Here is a 13547-nt window from a genome sequence, read left to right on the forward strand (position 1 = left end):
CCAATTTTCTGGGTCTCCCTGCTCCTTTCTGGTGCCCCAAATCCTTTCCCTCTTTAAAATTCTTCCTAATCCTATACACAGTAGAAAGAGGAGTTCCTGTTCTCTCTGCCAGTGTATTTACATCATCAATTCCTTGATTACACAACTCAAAAATCAACCTTCTTTTATCTTCAGCAGACATTGTTGACAGTGCTGAGGAAAATGACGTCTGCTACAAATTCAGGGGAGGTAACTCTAATTGTACTATACTCAGTAGGCCAAGATGAGTTACCCCCCTTATACCATTACTTAGTTTTAAGTATCAGTGAATCAGTTGAGGTGTTAGGATAGCTCAAAGTAAGAAGAAAAATTCTCAATAATTATGAACCAGACTATACATTCAATCCTTCAGTGGTTACACTCATTCCTTCATATCTTTTCGAGTTTTGAAGTTAAACGTACATATAGTCCACGAGTAAAGTCACAGATGGTGAAAACTACATTGAATGAGAGAGAAAGAGTGAGTGTGTTATATCTGGTGCAAAACACTTTTATCATTGCAGAGGCATTAGACAGATTTTCGAGATCATGATCAGTTTTGAACGTAGGATTGCACAGTTAACCGATACTGTGGTGGCGATCCCTTACATTACGGTTCAGACTAACGAATACAACTGTTGCCCTACGTTTTATGCAGGTAACTAACAGTGAGGTAACCTGTGGAAATAAATGAAAGCTGCGGACTTGTCATCATGTGGACTTCAAAATCAGAATAGTGAAAAGATAGGTTCAGGCCTTTTAGAGATAATACTTCCATTTATTTCCACTGAATGCTACTCACAAAAGGAATCAACAGTGCGCTGGGAAACATTTAACGTCACATCGGCAATATTTCAGCCATATCGAGCCGTGAAAACATTATGCATTACACCATATAGAACATAAAACCACCTGTCATAAAGCGACAGGTAGATCACTATACTATGGACAATGGGGACAGTTGAGCAGTATAAATAATGGGGGTACGAGACCAGCCTATATAAGGTTAGGTCCTGTGTGGACCTACTAGCCACCCTTCCACAAGTTAGCCATAGATTAAACTATGCTCAATGAGTGGAACTACAGAGAATGGAAGGTACTACGACTGAAATGTAACCTATATATCCTTTCAAGGAAGACAGTTATGTCTGAGTTAACAAGTGTGTATTTGGTTGTTTGTTTTTAAGGCTGGACTCAGCAATATTCCAGCTACGTGTCTGTCACTAATCGAGTTTGGAACAGATAACATCATAAGAATCGATCTAGTTGGTTGGTTGGTTGGTTGTTTACTGCTGCACTCAACAATATTCCAGTATTCCCCCGGTTTGTAAATAATTGAACCTGGAATAAACTGTCTCGTGATCAACAGCATGAGCATCGATCTACGCAGCTGGGATACGATGACATGTGTCAACCAAGTCAGGTAATCTGACCTCGTCGCCTCTTATGACAAGCATGAGTTGCTGAGACCAATTCAAACCCGGATCTTTTCTCCTTGTGGATTAAATATCAGAGAAATATATTCATTCATGGCATCATTTACATGTAGAACAAAGTCATAGAATACAATTATGAAAAAACCAATCCGTCATAATTGCAAGGTGTTATACACATCAATCTCACTCATGTAGTTCACAGTGAGCGGGCAGCTTCACAAGGAGGATACCTTGTATTTGCAAGGTCCACACAGTCACGCTAAACATGCATTATGGTGAACACTTCATCGTAATAAATACACATACAAGGTCCACCTTTAGTACGACATCATCATAAAATAATCTCACCGTGTTTCGAAAATAAGTGGTTTAGTATAACCTAAACAAGTAGAACTTGCGTTATTTGAAGGCATGGTGAAAATTGTTTTTAAATAGGCTTTGAGGCTGAGATCGTAGTTCATAGGAATGTTTCAAGATTGAAACTTTGTAAAATATACATGCAACTTTTCTTGCTATTTTTTACTTTCCTGCTTGTGTTAATTCGACAGAAAAGGTCATGGGCCAAGTCTGACTGACATCCGTCGATTCTCAGTGTTGTTAGGAATGACTGTAGTTTTACCCCTCTGCCAGTTTAATATGAGAAGGCGGATATGAACAGTATGTCAATTGTTTTTGTCGCAAATGTGGATGATACATATCATTCTGTAATGTACAAAACATGACACATAAACACAAACGTGCCTAAAATGAAATCAGTTATGAATTATCTCAAAACATGTTAAACATCTACACATTTAAAGCTCAATTAAAACATTCTATGTAGATCCCTGTCTGAGCGAGATAAACGCTGATTAAAGAACCCTTGAACTATATAAATAAAACCCGATGTTATTCAATCAGTCATTGCATTGTCAATACGTTTCTCCTTCTACATCTCCTCCTTGGGTGGGTGCTGCAGTCGTCGGGGCTTGGTCACTGGGAGGGAGGGGAGTGAGTGCCGGGGTTGGACGGCTACCCAAAGCTTCTGAAGCGGTGACGACGTGAGGTGGCTGTGTGGCTAGAGTTTCATTTGATGGAGAAGTGCTATGGTGGTCGGATTGTGGCATCGGTGGGTTGTCACTCTGCGGAGGGGTCCCTTGGGGTGGGGCTTGATATGCGGGTGTAGGCATCGACGGCGGGGGATGAATAGTTCTCGGAGGTAGTCTCTGAGTATTTATCTGTCCGCCATCAGAGTTTTGTCCAGTGAGGTGCGCTTGATCTGAGGAACCATATGGGGGTGGAGGGTCGTTGGCTAGGATGAATGGGGGTACTGGGTAGTGGGTGATAGATTTTTCTCCATAGCCAGGTTCGATGCCTCCTGAAACAGTAAGTAAATTAGTTTGAATTATCTCGCATGCGTTCGACTATTTACAAAGCGAACTGAGAGACGTGCCATTAATAATTTCTGACAACCAGAGTCATTTAGGCTCAGTCTGCGTTGGCCAGTGACAACTCAGAGCAGAACCCGGAATAACAAGGATGCAGTTCAGCGCTATGTGAAGTTATGTACGTCATGAGAAGGAGAAATGAAATGGCCGTGTGTTTTCATATACAAGACTGAGAGATTAAACAACGTTGTTCTGCTTGACAACATGTTTCAAATGCTGCTTCTCTACCGAATGCACACAAAAGACAAGAACGTTCACAACATCGACCATCACATCAGTCGAGATGCGAACTTGCCATAATTTAAGTTGAATATATTATGGACAATTACATTTCGCGGACTAATTCAAGAAAAAGTACCAACTATCAAAACCTGGTTAATAATTCAAAATAACAAAACAAAATATTTTCGTAATGTCTGAATTATTAAGAATTATCACGTCCGCACGCACGTTTGACCGCTCACTCACACACACATTCAACATAATTTGTCAGTCAAGTTAGAGTTCCTCACCATTCGATCCCTTTAGTCTCCTCTGACGAGAAGCATGAGTCACTGAAGATCAATCATTACCCGAATCTTCACAGGTTATAAGAAACAAGCGAACTGGACATCTTTGCGTTTATACGTGCGCGCATCTAACTATTATTCCATCCATCCAACGTAACCCTCCACTACCCCACTCTGCAACACACACACACACACACACACACACACACACGCACGCACGCACGCACGCACGCACGCACACACACACACACACACTCTTACACACACACACACACTCATACACACACACACACTCATACACACACACGCACACACACACACTCATACACACCCACACACACACACACACACACAGAGGAGTATTTTGACTTACGTGAGGCAGGAGTGGAAGCCACAATGGTCCGCCGAGGGGGAGGCTGGGTGACTCGACGTCTTGGTCGTGTTCTCGTTTTACACGAACAGTAAATGAGGTACCAGAGGAGGATTAACAATAAGATGATAGCTAGAGTGCCTCCCGTGATCTTCAAACCGAGGATGGCATTCTCTCTGTAAAAATAATAATAGTGTCTTTTCACAAACTCTGTGGAATGGATTAACAAATGTTAGCAGACTATGGACAGTAATCTACGGAAATCTAGAGTTTTAGCTCACGTGATTTTGAAAAGTCTGAGTTGGTGTGAGTGATAAGAAATTTAGAAAATAATGACTGATAATGGAAGATGAGTCCTGTTATCAACTCAATGTTACGCAAGAAAGGTAACAAGAAATACCAACAGGTAACGTCTGTAGGCGTGACTCAGGGTGTCGAAACACCGACATTTTGCTTTTAACACTTTTTGAAACTATGGAAACAGTCCTGCTAATTTTGAATATCTACAGTGTAACGCTGGACATAAATATAAAAAATGACATATGAAAACCATGAGCCAAGATGGTGGTGTTTAATGAAATGTGCCCATACATTTTCTATATCATGAAAGAGTTTTTAGACTTTCTAATCTATGGAGACAGTTCCCTTATTTTGTAATATTTATAGAGCATTGTTTGAAAATTGTGCAAAAAAAGAAAAACTCGTATGAAATCCACCACGAGCCAAGATACTCATCAGAGAAAGGACCCGTGAAGGTCCGGGGTAGAATAGGCCTTCAGCAACCCATGCTTGCCATAAAACGCGACTAAGCTTATCGTAAGAGGCGACTAACGGCATCGGGTGGTCAGGCTCGCTGACTTGGTTGACACGTCATCGGTTCCCAATTGCGCACATCGATGCTCATGCTAATGATCACTGGATTGTCTGGTACAGTCTCGATTATTCACAGACCGCCGCTATATAGCTGGAATATTGCTGAGTGCGGCGTAAAACTAAACTCACTCACTCACCCAGCAGAGAAGGTGAACCTTATGGTAACATGAAGGTGTACTGGTGTGTAATGCCATGTACATATACGGTTTCTAGACGATGACGAGTTTGTAGTTAGGCTTGGCTTATAGACCAGGTTAGATTGAACATTAACTTACGATATGTCACAGCAGTATCGTTTTGAGATAGCTCCACAACATTTATTGGAACAGTACATGTTCTCCCTGTAGTAGATGGATCTGTAGTTGCTGGATGATTTACGAAGTACCGAGCACACGTTGCCAGCGCACTCTGAAACGGAACACGACAACATCAGTGTATAGTGAGTGAGTTTAGTTTTACGCCGCTTTTAGCAATATTACAGCAATATTACGGCGTGGGAGACCAGAAAATGGGCTTCACACATTATGCCCATGTGGGGAACCGAACCCGGGTCTTCGACGTGACGAGCGAACGCTTTAACCACTTGGCTATCCCATCGCCCCACATCAGTGTATAGATGACAACAGAAGGAGTGAGTGAGTTTACTTTTACGCCGCACTTATCAATATTTCAGCTATATGATGGTGGAGACTTGTAAATAATGAAATCTGGACCAGACAATCCAGTGATCGACAGCATGAGTATCTATCTGCGAAATTTCGAACCAATGACCTGTGTCAACCAAGTCGGCGGGCCTGATCACCCGATCCCGCTAGTCGTCTCTTAAGACAAATATAGATCACTGAAGGTACATTCTAACCCTTACCTTCAAGGGTCAATAACAGAAGGAAGACGATAGGAGGACAAGAAGTGCGCTGGTAGATAAATCTTAGCCATGTAACAGCAGGATGGATGACGGGATGGTAAATATCACGATTGAAGTGTTGGATGGCTTAGGTATTGGGTGATTTCATTGCCAGCAAAAATATACTGGATAAAGTTAGGCGTATTAGTATTTTTATTATTCGTGTGTCAGTGAATAAATAAGTCACTATTGATTATCTCAAAATTTGCCTAACTTTGTCCTGTATATTTCTGGGTTTAAATTGTAATCGAATATAACAGATACGATAAACAGCACCACATGGGTGGTATTGCCAAGGAGAACAGATAAAACATCAGATAAAAACTATGAGGTAAAACTGTGTCATTGTTGAATGATCATAACTGTGTTTGATAGTCTAAAAAAGGGCGACAATATGAAATGCAGTGCTGATGCATTGTAGTACAACTAATGCGAAAGTATTGTTTAAAGACACCTTGCTCTGAGGTAAAAAGTTCCTGCAATACTATTGCGGATTCGAATCGGAAATAATGATTGAAGGAGTGTTGTGACAGAATATAGATAAACATACAGCTGTATTATCGATACGTCACTTGTAAAGAATATAAATCTAACGTTGAAAAAATCCATGATGACTGAAGGGAAGAAAGCGCAACTGTGGCATTCAATTAAAACTTTTCTTGGATGACAAATTGTACATAATCAAGATATGCATTCATACAGTTTTTTCAGTAATTTTTTACAACTGTATCTACGACATAATACATTTGAAATAAGCAGGCTCAAGAATACCATTAATAATATTCATAAATATCATATCAAAGTAGTTGACCTAAGCTTTTATCTGTCCGTTTCATGTATTCATGTATAATATTATGGAAAAAAGATGGTTTTAAAATGTCGGTACTTACTGACCCGTAAAAAGACAGTGGGTGATTTTAACTCCACTTGACTATGTCACTACGCCTGTAGGGGTGCACCTAATTTCCCCTACGCGCCTACTGTAGTGCATCAAGGAAAATATAATGTAGCGCAAAAGTGACATATGACAGATGGGAGTGAACCACATCCACATGCTAGTGACTAAACACCTGCACTGTGGTGTTTCCTAAGCTGAAACGAAAATGTCGTTAAGATGTTAAAATATAATTCACTTACCCTGGAACTGGATTAGTTTATATTTTGACACCGAAATATGCTTCGTCATGAAAATTCTTTCCCTGCTAAAATAATTTTAAGTCAACAAAAAAACATGCCGAGTATGTGGAATGATCATGCCAAAAAGTGCTCAGTTAAATATACACCAGGGACATGAAAGCTATACCACAGAATGTGTCATCACCTGATGGTTTCATGATATGATAGTTTCATAGACTATTGGACTATTCTTGCAGAGGTACTACCACACATCCATTCAACTGACAATGATTCCTCTCCAATGATCCCTGGCTAGTTGTCTCAATGTCTTTAATAATATATACCAAAACGTACCTGGCGACTGTCCATTGCATGCATTGCACTCAATAGGGTTGCACATTTTGGGTGTGACATATACATATACTATCCATAAAATTTTTTAGACTCACTTAAATCATTCACTATATACCATGCATATATATGTGGTTACATCGAGATGATGAATTACTTAACACGGGGGAACCAACTGCAAACCTTATGCAGATGAACTGCTCGTTGATCATGCATCAGATTGCTGAAAAACGTGTGCAAATATCATGCATGTGAACAGCTGCGTTTTGGTGTAGAGTGTTGTTAAGAATTCGCCAAATTTCACTTAGTTTCATCATGTATTGAGCCCATGACAATAATCATTTCAGCGTTACGAATTTGTTTTATAATTCATCAGTTCATGAGTAAACAGTACCTTTCACAGTATTTTTGCAAAATCTAGTTTAGAAAAGTTGACCGAAAAAGTGGCTACATTTGCACTAGTGATCCTAAAGTTTTGATGGGTAGTATAGAAGAGTTAAAACACTTCATAACATTGTCAACATTCATAAATATCAGACGTGTCATTAGTCTGAATTTCCAGATGCTCGATATCTTACAAATGATTTGATTTCTTTCTTTTGTCTGTTTGGTACCTTTTACCGACTGTGAAAGGTACCAGAGGTATTACTTCATTAACATACAGATAAGTCCGTGTTATTGGACTCGATATTTGATACACAAGAATTATTACACATTGACTATAATTTGTGCATGTACATATACGTTATTCATCATTATTGTTTAAAACGGTTAAAGGATTTAAGGAACTGCTTAAAAATACAATCGTTCCACTGAATAGTGCTATTATATATTGAACAATGATCAACTGGCGACGAGCAGTTCTCAATGTTTCACTGTATATCGCTGCATTTCTGTATAAAATAACATAACATTATGTAAATGTTAGAAATAGGTGGTCGCAATAGACTATCGCAAAATCCGTTTTCTCCTCAGCAGTAAACCCCCCTCAAAAAATAACACAACAATAAGCATATAAACGTGAAAAGAGTTTGCTTTAAAGAGGAAAGCTCAACATCACTAAAAAAGTAATCGTTTACCGGAAACGTAGCCGACAAGCACCAGATTGACAGCCCAGGTCGCCGACATCTTGAATACCAAGCGTGTTGAAGAGAGTGTATACTGTAGCCGATAACGGTCAACACAAGTGATATCTCGTTGTGATTGCTAGCCAGTAGTGTTATGTGCTCCTCTATACGAACATTTCCTTACGGAGATTTATCATAGGCCGACTTGCTTATGTAAATGAGGACAAATTGACGCCATACCTATATGCAGAACAACGACTCAAACAAGTGTTGCGCATTCACTCAGCATTAGTCATACCAGAACTTTTCACTCCAGTGATGATTTGTAAAATGAGGTCAAACCTTGATGTATGAGTATACTCAGAGCTTTTAACACGATCACTCAGGTGTGACACATCATCCACCAACACTAATCAGAGCAGAACATGATATTCAATATTACTGCTTCTAAACCACAGTGTGTGAGTGTGCTTGATTCCGTTCTCTGCAAATCAGGCTACCGCAAGGAGTTACACACACGGTGTAACATGATTCATACTATCTACGAAATTGACTCAGTGCTTGTCACACATACGTTGGAATATCTTCTCACACTAGCGTACTTTTTTTGTAATCTTTCAAGATTTGAAGTCAGCGAATCAGCGAGGACTTAATCTATCGATTTATCAAGCAATTGAGTCGGTGAATGAGGAAATTGTGATACAAAAGTGGCGAGCTTATATAAGGAAGGTACCCGGGTTTTGTGTCATATCACCGTTGTATTATCTTAAGTATCAGTGCAGAGATTTTCGGGATACGCGTTTTAAGACAGATCGGTGGACAGAAGAGCTTTATCACATGCTCAACAGATCACTCGCATCTATCATCGGTAACTATGTCACAAACACTACTTCGTGATTATTATGACCCAAGGAAACCCGGAGCGTTCAGTGGGTTTCAAAAGTTTATGCACACGCTGCGGCGGAACGAACCAAACATCAACCCAACCGCTGTTAAAAGATGGCTTAATGCTCAAGACGCTTATAATCTTCACAAAGCGTCACGAAGGAGATTCAAGAGAAACCGCGTTATCGTAGGCGGTGTTAACGTGCAAGCCGATGCTGATCTGAATGATGTTTCAAACATGGCCGACGCCAACAACGGCATAAAATACCTGCTTATCGTTATCGATTGTTTTTCAAGATTTGTCTGGATTAACCCTGTTAAGAATAAGAAGTCGGATACTATAGTCGGATATAACCACCTCCGTTGACATAACACCAGACGAGTTTGTTGGTGGGTATGCCCTGTATGTCTTTTCATTGGACCCAGTGTTTGGGCACAATGACGGAACATACCTACGCCTTCAAAAACGGCGGACTCTTAGACTTGAAGCTCAGTTTGCAAAACCACTCCCAGAGACAGTATCATGTGTGGTCTATGCAGAGTTTGATGACATTTTTCAAATAGAGAAAAGTAGAAATATTATCGTTTAGTGTAAAGAGCGATGAACAGTCACCAACTGGAATGCGTAATAAACTGTGATCCTGTGTTGCGACACCGCGTGTTGGGTGTATTCGCCGCGAATCATCTGTCAAAACAACTCGCAAATCGGATGAGAAGAGATTCATTACACGGTCCAATAGCGATTATAGTGAATACTGAAAAGTCGCACGAACCTGGACAACACTGGTTTGCTATATTTGTTGATGTGGGAACGATTGAAATTTTTGACAGTTTGGGATTCGATGACGGATTGGCCAGACGTGTGAAAGAAGTGGACGCCTTTGTGGATTATATAAACGATAAATCAACCAACCGTTACCCTTACCACCGGCGAACGTTAAATTGGAGCCACGTTCGTGTGCAGAGTCAAGCGGGGAGAACGTGTGGACAGTTCGTTGTGTATTATTTACTGTTCCGACTAAGGGTTTGGTGTTTGAGACAAATTCTCGATCACTTTTCAGGATATTACCTCGATAACGATCATTATGTTTATGGGTATATAATGAAACGTTATCCTCGCTGCGTTAGTTTCACCGGTGGTTGGACGCATTTATGATGAGGACCGACGGAGAAGACCCCGAACCAACTCCCACGCTTTTGATCCCGTCTCCATCCACTATTTTTATAAGCGGGGCAACTCAATGCGCTAAAATCTCATTTACGAAAAGACTAATGGACCACGGAAATAGTATGTTTGATAGAAGGATAACGAAGGTTATGTATTGTTACTCCATATGGCAGCGGTTGTACGACACTATTGAATCAACCTTTTGTTCTCCCCACGGCTCTGGGTTGATGAGGGTTGACTTCCACAAAGGTGTGCCAAATGAGGAGGAAATTATTGAATGGAGCGAGGATCCCGACGATCACAAACTGCTTGTAATCGATGACCTGATAGATGAGGTGTCTCGTAGCTCAAGCATGTGTAAACTTTTCACAACAATGAGTCATCATCTAACAATAACGGTGTGCATAATCAGCCAGACTCTATTCCCATCAACGACCTATGGAAAATACGCCAGGACCATTTCGCTGAATACTCACTTTATTGTTCTCTTTAAAAACAGGAGAGACGCGTCACAAGTTGCAGCGATTGGACGACAGATTCTACCCGGGAGAGTTCCATTTTTTCTTGATGCGTATGAAAAGGCAACAGACAATCATCCATATGGTTATTTGTTGATAGATCTATCTCCGCGAGGTAACAAAGCCTATCAGTTTAGAACCAATATATTCCCGGGTGAGGTGTTAACGGTATACGCACCCGAGTAATATGGACAACATTCATCGGCTGTTTCCTAACTCAGCGGCCTTCCTCCAACTGGTCGCACACACTTCCAACGCCCAAAGGAAATTATTGTTACAAACTATGACCAATCAGCAGATCGATGCGTTGTGTGAGATTTGTTTGAACATTCTGAAAGGGACCGTTCCCATTTCAGAAGCCCATAAAACTCAACTACGAAAGAAGAAAACGTATTTGCGTAGAATTGTGGACAAGTCGGTTAGTCGACCAGTCACCAGGAAACTCCTACTCAATATCAGGGACTTGATACCCTTTATCATTTCTTTACTCGACGTCCCTTTGTTTGCTAGTTCTACTAGTGAAGAAGAGGGCAGCGACGAAGACGACGGCGAAGAGTCGATACCTCACACAAACGGGAATGACCTCTCCTCGAGCCGAAGAACTGGTGCTTATTCCCAAGAGGAAATACGAACAGTTATTGAACAAAACAACTAAAACGACTCATACACTGCCGCCTGGGGAGGATTCTGAGGGTGATAAAAATAGTAATGTCCACCTAGAAGATGTTGTCAACGGTGATGTTGATGTTAAACACCCCACCACCACCGATAACAACATCACCTCCGCGGGGAGTCGCAGGAAAAAGCGAAGATACACTCCTCACACAACCGTTCTGCAACGCTGGCTTCACTACTGACCTCCTGACCGTGTTAACTGATATAGCACCGATGTTCCTAGTAGTGTGTTGGATGTTTACTACATGCAAGGTGGTATTACCACTGATGTGTGTATATACTGTAGTCTTCTCTTAGCGTTGGTGTTGGTGTATATGTTATCTCTCTCTCTCTGTGTAAACTGTGTATTAAGTATTAATGTGTCGTGCATAGCGTTGTGTATATGTCAGCCCTTGATGTTTATATATGTATGTCTCTCTCTTCTTAGCGTTGTTGGTGTACATGTATACCTCTCTCTCTCCCTCTGTAGTAACTGTTAATTATAAGTATGTATGTATCGTAATTAGCAGTGTGAATATGTCTCCTCGTGTTGGTTTGTTGTGTAATACTGTGTATATGTATGTCTCTCTTAGCGTTGGTGTATATGTAATACCTCTCTCTCTAGTAACTGTTTATTTATAGTATGTACGTTATCGTAATTAGCAGTGTGAATATGTCTCCTCATCGTGTTGGTTTGTTGTGTAATACTATGTAAAGTGTACCGTGTGCGTACTGTTCTAGTTACCTCACGACGGTTGTGTTAAATGTAAATCTATCGCACACACTTGTCCTTTACCACCTGTGGTGGTGGTCTACTGAATTAATAAAAAGAAAAAAAATGTCGTGTTAGTACGTTGTCATTTGCGATATAGCGGAGGACCATCAACAGACATAGACCTCTCTCTGCAGGAGCTAATTCCACACGTCGTCCAAGAAAAGCCGCCATTTGGTGTAATAACCAACCACGTAGGCAGACCCGCGCGCCTGCGGCCGCGCACACACACACACACACACACACACACACACACACACACACACACACACACACACACACACACACACACACACACACACACACACACACACACACACACACACACACACACACACACACACACACACACACACACACGTGAAGAAACTGCGAAGGAGCAAATTCATCATTTATTGTGTGTTGATATACAACTCTGGTTATTAGATATAATACATACAACATCAAAAAAACACCACGGTAGAATACCGCATACCCAACACGTGCTGATATACAACCAAGATATACAACTCTGGTTATTAGATATAATACATACACCGTCATTTAAAAAAAAACCCACCAAGGTAGAATACCGCATACCCAACAAATTCACATTATCCTTGAGATCCCCCAAATCTCACAAGTGTTGTCTTCTGTCCCATTAAAACCTTGTTGTATTTACTCAGATGATTTCCTTTATAATTATCATTACACGTTTTTGGTGTTGTCTTGAGTTACATGTTTCTATAAATATCTGCTTTGTGTATGCGGTATTCCAAACATTCTATATTCTATAGCTATTATAAATATTATCATGACTTACGAATGGGTAAATATGAGAGGGTTGTGATAACACATTTATATTCATTCATCGTCGACTGGTTGGTTTTAATACCAAGTTCAGAGGTCTTGTGGATATTCCATCCTTTGTCACCTCGCGTTTACAGTAAAAGTAGGAAAGTCCCAGACGTCGCTGTCTGTATGTGAACACGGTATTGTCCTTTGCCCTGAAACCCATGTTTTCCGACCCACGACTCCGTTGGTCTCTAAGAACGGCTTTATATGTTTCCACAGGATTTCTAATATTGCGTTTGCTCAGTCCTTTCGAACTTATTTTAACACTTTGACCTGAACTGTCTTGTTGTAAAACATATGTCTTGGAATTCAGTGATATCATTTGGCACCCTTGTGATTCCAGTTTAAACAACCCTGGAGTTCTCTTGTCTCGTTTGATGTGTGATTCACAACAAGTTCTCGGGAGAAAATGAATGTCAGCGTCCGCCGTTATGTCATCCTGGTTGCAAAACCCTCTAATCATGCGGTGATAGTCGTTCCTTTTTTCGGGCTTTATGACATCACTCAAACACGATCCGTGAACCGCAAAGTATAAAGAATCCGTATCCATCTGCAAAAGTTCAAAATCAGCTCTACTCACGAAAACGTCGAGGAAGTCGTAGTAAAACTCCAACATCCGTTGTTTAGCGTACTGTAGAATATAGA

At 40.6% G+C, this 13547-nt stretch overlaps 1 protein-coding gene across 1 annotated transcript; it reads right to left on the minus strand.

Moving 5' to 3' along the window:
- Nucleotides 1-508: 508 nt before the first annotated feature.
- LOC137296935 (uncharacterized) lies at nucleotides 509-8402 on the minus strand. The gene is made up of 4 exons (XM_067828846.1): nucleotides 8084-8402; nucleotides 4909-5041; nucleotides 3764-3936; nucleotides 509-2811 (listed from the first exon to the last, which is right to left on the minus strand). Exons 1-4 carry the CDS (start codon nucleotides 8130-8132, stop codon nucleotides 2366-2368), a joined length of 801 nt encoding a protein of 266 aa, XP_067684947.1. The 5' UTR covers nucleotides 8133-8402; the 3' UTR covers nucleotides 509-2365.
- Nucleotides 8403-13547: the final 5145 nt, after the last annotated feature.

Source organism: Haliotis asinina, chromosome 9 (genome assembly GCF_037392515.1).
Source record: "Haliotis asinina isolate JCU_RB_2024 chromosome 9, JCU_Hal_asi_v2, whole genome shotgun sequence".
Taxonomy (NCBI): Eukaryota; Metazoa; Mollusca; class Gastropoda; order Lepetellida; family Haliotidae; genus Haliotis; species Haliotis asinina.